The sequence below is a fragment of the Electrophorus electricus genome, chromosome 21 (genome assembly GCF_013358815.1).
Source record: "Electrophorus electricus isolate fEleEle1 chromosome 21, fEleEle1.pri, whole genome shotgun sequence".
NCBI classification, from domain to species: domain Eukaryota; kingdom Metazoa; phylum Chordata; class Actinopteri; order Gymnotiformes; family Gymnotidae; genus Electrophorus; species Electrophorus electricus.
In genome coordinates, this window is record NC_049555.1 from 3,433,711 (window position 1) to 3,439,691 (window position 5,981).

At 45.4% G+C, this 5,981-nt stretch overlaps 1 protein-coding gene across 1 annotated transcript in view; it reads right to left on the minus strand.

Moving 5' to 3' along the window:
* cacna1ab (calcium channel, voltage-dependent, P/Q type, alpha 1A subunit, b) overlaps positions 1 to 5,981 on the minus strand; it is a 111,298-nt gene that overhangs the window by 59,726 nt on the left and 45,591 nt on the right. Inside the window, exons 5-6 of the mRNA XM_035520778.1 lie at positions 2,140 to 2,245; positions 891 to 1,030 (exon numbers count right to left, since the gene is read on the minus strand). Of these exons, the coding sequence (XP_035376671.1) occupies positions 891 to 1,030; positions 2,140 to 2,245 (246 nt within the window). The remainder of the gene's footprint in view (positions 1 to 890; positions 1,031 to 2,139; positions 2,246 to 5,981) is intronic.

A 5,981-nucleotide genomic window follows, 5' to 3' on the forward strand; every position in this document is an offset into this window, starting at 1 on the left:
GTGTTAGAGGGATCCTGTAGGCACTGATGGAGAGATGGAGGAAGATGCAGGGAAGGAGGGATGGAGTGATGGAGGAAGATGCAGGGAAGGAGGGATGGAGTGATGGAGGAAGATGAAGGGAAGGAGGGATGGAGTGATGGAGGAAGATGCAGGGAAGGAGGGATGGAGTGATGGAGGAAGATGCAGGGAAGGAGGGATGGAGTGATGGAGGAAGATGCAGGGAAGGAGGGATGGAGTGATGGAGGAAGATGCAGGGAAGGAGGGATGGAGTGATGGAGGAAGATGCAGGGAAGGAGGGATGGAGTGATGGAGGAAGATGCAGGGAAGGAGGATGGAGTGATGGAGGAAGATGCAGGGAAGGAGGGATGGAGTGATGGAGGAAGATGCAGGGAAGGAGGGATGGTGATGGAGGAAGATGCAGGGAAGGAGGGATGGAGTGATGGAGGAAGATGCAGGGAAGGAGGGATGGAGTGATGGAGGAAGATGCAGGGAAGGAGGGATGGAGTGATGGAGGAAGATGCAGGGAAGGAGGGATGGAGTGATGGAGGAAGATGCAGGGAAGGAGGGATGGAGTGATGGAGGAAGATGCAGGGAAGGAGGGATGGAGTGATGGAGGAAGATGCAGGGAAGGAGGGATGGAGTGATGGAGGAAGATGCAGGGAAGGAGGGATGGAGTGATGGAGGAAGATGCAGGGAAGGAGGGATGGAGTGATGGAGGAAGATGCAAAGGCAACATATGCTTGACAACAGTGTTAATGATGGGAAGACGAGCAAAGCGGGAAAGCTGGAAGCATTTGAGAACAAGGGAAGAAGATTAAAGTGTGTGTGTGTGTGTGTGTGTGTGTGTGTGTGTGTGCGTGCGTGCGCGGCGCAGCCGTGCACCTCCTCACCCTGTCAGTACGACCACGAAGTCCATGACGTTCCAGCCGTTTCGCAGGTATGAGCCCTTATGAAAGGCAAAACCCAGCGCCAGAATCTTAATGCCCGACTCAAAACAGAATATAGCTATGAAGTAAGGTTCTGTGTCATCCTGGGAGCAGGAGGATGGGGTGGAGACAGACACAAAGACAGAGACAGACAGGAGGTTATGTTTAGTCCTTTTTATAAGTGTGTGTGTGTACGCATACATGAATGCATTCTTGTTAAACAGGCCATTTGTGTAAGTGGTGTAGATTAGAGGATGTTTATTTAGGGGATGGCATTGTTGGTTGGTTGGTTTTTCAACCAATCCCTACTCAGTATTTTAATGCTATGGCCCAGTCACATGTATGATAGCGCTGTCTTCCAGAAGATGTTCCAGTAGCATCTACATTGTCTTCCAGAAGATAACTAAAGCTCTTTATGTGCTGTTTCAGTGTACTGGCAGCTACGCTAACAGACTGAAAGCTGGTTGTTTGTTTTCATTGTTGCTACGTGCTACAGATTTGTTTACCTCATTATATTAAAAAAAAGTTACAAAGGCTTATGTTTACTTTCAAATAAACTCCTCCCGTCCGGTGAAACGGAGCGGCGAGAGTCCAGACATATAGTCTGAGTTAAGGAACAGTGCTCTTTAGCCAGCACAGCTACGCAGCACAGTGCTTGAATTTGGCCCGGCGAATCGGAAGCACAGGTGGCATTTCCATTTCTTACCTTTACACATATTTTTTGCTCCACCTCAGCTGGTGGAGTGAAAAAAATATTTAAGGTGGAATGGAAAATTTGAATAAGAGGGCAACTGGTGCCCCATTTAAGGTGGAAGCAAAGTTCAAGCAAGATGCCAACTACAGTGTACTGATTCAGGCAGAGAGCTGTTGGATGTTTGACAATATTGCAATACATATAAATGCCAAATTTTATTTTCTTTCATTTTTGGTCAGTATTGGCAGGCTTTTCGGTGTGTTTGGTAGCTGTAGTGTTTGACTAGCTGGAATAACTAACCGAGTTTGACTAATTATGCACATTTCTAGTCAAAATAACTTATTTGCATACTTTTTTCTTCCCGGTAGCTGAATCTCATGCACACCAGAGTGTTTTAACTTGTGCGCATGTGTGTGTGTGCATGTGGTGTGTGTGCGTGTGTGTGCGTGTGTATGTGTGCATGTGTGCATGCGCGTGTGTGTGTGGTTTGTGCATGCGTGTGTGTGCGTGCATCTCTCACAGTCGTTCCGACAGAGGTGTCTTGTCATCCATTGGTAAATGCTGCTCCAGAGCCAACACGATGCAGTTAGCGATGATAGTGGTCAGTATCATCCACTCGAATGGAGTGACAACATCAGTTAAGGTAAATGGCTCCCAGAAATAATGACTGTGACCATCTTACAAACTAGACTTTTATAAGAATACATCATATTATTATATTTTTTTAAGACAACTTAAATGGTCCACAATTTTATTCTACCATCATCTGATGAAATAAAGGTTCAAAGGTTCAAAGGTTCAAATTCTCCATGTGTAACATTCTATACTCAAATAGGAATAAAATATCTGCAAACAAGTTAGGTGATCACCGATGAGTCAGTCAGAGGCTTGGGAGAACAGCAGGACTAAATGACTAAAAACAGAAAGATGCTACTTATTGCACCTTTAAATAATAGTTTTAAAAGCAATATTACAATACTAGACACACATACAGTACATATGGAGTAATAGAATGTATAGTTTACTAGTTTAGAATCATATGCACATAAAAAAGCTCTCAGAGATGCATTCACATGAAGGCAAACTGAGGTGGTGTGAGTTATGTGTGGCTCCCACACACACACATTCAACACAGAGCTGCAGGGCTATGTAGAGCTAATGGCCGTAGACGGATTCGGCCCTGTTATAATGGAACGCTCGTTATCCTGTTAGAGCATGCCTGCTCACCCACTGACAAGGATACTGTACACACACACGCACACACACACACACGCACACGCACACACACACACGCACACACACACCACACACACGCACGCACACACACACGCACGCACACACACACGCACGCACACACGCACGCACACACACGCACACACACACACATGCACACACACACACACGCACGCACACACACACACACACACACCACACAGAGATAATTCATATGTCACAGCGGCTGTCTGCTGTCAGCAGTAGTGATGTGGAGTCCCAGGACACACACCCCTCCTCATCACGACACTAGAGTGCTGCACCTGAGGTGGGTGATAGGTCACCAGTGGACCCTGGGCCTGAGTAAGGGAACAGCATCCGTCTCAGCGGGCTAGTCAAATACAGCCACCTTCCCGAACACTCCATAAATACAGAAGATCACTTAGCAGACCAAACACCCATGAAGATACCAGAGAAATATCAGTGAAAGACTCACTCAGGAGGCCTGACCCAACGGTTCCCTATTACAGCAGAATTCAGAACCCACTTTGGGTGTTTTTCGGTCCTTTTCTCTCTCTCTCTCTCTCTCTCTCTCTCTCTCTCTCTCTCTCTCTCTCTCTCTCTCACACACTCACACACACACACACACACACACACACACACACACTCCTATATGGAGTGAGACAGGTCTCTAGTATCACTGTGTTAGCACTTGGCTAGCACACTAGGAGGCTTAGTGAAGTAACCATGGCAACAACATGAGCTCCGCGCTGGGCATGTGTGGTGCTGCAACCCGAGAAGGAGCAGCCGGACATCTTTAGCCTCCACCCACACTGACTGCTGCTACCCTATACCTCCACCCATGAATGATCCCGAGTGTGCACTTCTTATTGATCTTGCACCTCCACCCCTTATGGAGAGTCCATTTAAACTTCCGTCCATTTCCGATACTTTTCTAAAATAGTGTTCCAAATAGTATTAAGAATACAACCTTTATATGTCGGTTTTTTAAATCTCGGCTAAATACTTACCCGATTAGCCTGACTTATATTTTGTTTTTTTTGTTTATTTATTTATTTTATTTTTATTTTAGATTTCAATATAAATGTTACTACGAATGTTAGTTTATTCATGTACTTTAACTATGTTTAATCTTGTCTTTGGGAAGTTGAATTGAAGATTAAAGTGCTATGTATGTATGTGTGTGTGTGTGTGTGTGTGTGTGTGTGTGTGTGTGTGTGTGTGTGTGTGTGTGATATTATATATATATATATATATATATATATATATATATATATATATATATATATATATTATATATATTATTACTTGACATCTATCCATTAGTAATAATATACCTCCATCCATTACAAATAATACATCTATACCTCCACCCATTATTGATGCTACATCAGTACCACAAGGATTGACTGCCATAAAGATCCACCAATGTCTGGTGCTGTTCTCCAACCACTGCTGTTTCCTATACTAACTGCTGATCAAACAGCTCAACCTATTACTACTACTACATCTATACCTCCATCCGCTACTGCTACTGCACCTTAAAACCATTACTGATGCTAAATCGCAGACAGCCCATGTTACTAATGCTACACCCATCCTACACCTACCTGAGTTCTCCCATCCTTCATTCAGAACACCAAACACCCCCGCATTCACTCGCTCTACGTTTCCACCCCTCTCTCTCTCCTCTCTCTCTTCTCTCTCTCTCTCTCTTTGCCTCTCTCTCTCTGTGATGCTGCATTACTGGAAAATCATATTCAGATGGAGTGCTTAGCAGCTTGCAGCTCATAATGGACTCTTAATAATTCACAGTTCAATTTAGAGGCGGTGGGGGAGAGAGAGAGAGACAGGCAGAGAGTCAGAACCACCACACCCTTAATTAAATAGCTGGGTACACTCTCTCTGCCTCAAACACAGATACAGACAGACAGACTATGCACACACACAAGTGTTAGACAACGTGTGAGTGAGGAACAATCCAGTCCTAAGACATAAGTCATATGTTCTTTTAAATAATAAATAAAACACAACACTTAAATGCGTGCATTTCCCTGAACTGTTTTACAGTTTTCCTACATCAATGTATGCAGGGGAGTGACTGGATGCTTTAAGACAGAGAGCTGATACTACACACTGAAGGGAACGGGCAAAGTTTATTCCTACTATCATTCAGACAAAACAAAACACATGGGACACACAGTAATGAAGAGCACTTCCATATTCATTTATAACTCAACCCAAAAACAGGAGGTATCTCCATCCTTTTTGTGTATCCATACGTACATGTGTGTGCGTGCGCGTGTGCGTATGCAACTACCAGAGAGCCTCTCTCCTGCTAAGCACTAAAATAGATCCGAGATTGATAAAAGCACCCTCCACAACCGCCGCCTTTGGTGAGTGATCTGGTGTTCCGCTGCTTTGAGTCTTTGGAGTTTCTACAGAATCTCCCTCACCTCACTTCACAGATTCTTTTTATATTTTCTTTTATGCCAAGCTGTTATAGATTACTGATGCAGTGTAGAGGCAGTGTCTTATTTGAGGTTTTCCTCATCAGCCAAACGCCATGCAGGGTTGACATTGCCCTTAGCCCACTCATCCAATCAGCATTGAGCTAGCCCTTCCAAACCAATCAGTGCGCAGCAGCGCTGACCTGTCACTGAGCTGTGTATGGGGGGTAGGGGCGCTGGTTTCACTCACCCGACGGATAGCCTGACTGCCCTATATAACATTGTTTTGTATGATCCCTAACTTTTCATAGCAAACAGTGTAATAGGTAACAGATGGAGAGGAGAGGAGAGGAGAGGAGAGGAAGGAGAGGAGAGAGGAGAGGTGAGGAGAGGAGGAAGGAGGAGAGGAAGAAAGGAGGAGGAGAGGAGAGGAGAGAGGAGGGTGAGGAGAGGAGAGGAGGAGGAAGGAGAGGAGAGGAGGAGGAGGAGAGGAGGAGAGAGGAAGGAGAGGAGAGGAGAGGAGGAGAAAAAGGAGGAGAAAGAGGAGAGGAGGAAGGGAGAGGAGAAGAGAGAGAGAGGAGGAGGAGAGGGAGGAGAGGAGATGAGGAGAGAGGAGGAGGTAGGAAGGAGAGAGAGGAGGTGAGGAGAGAGAGGAGGTAAGGAAGGGAGAGGAGAGGA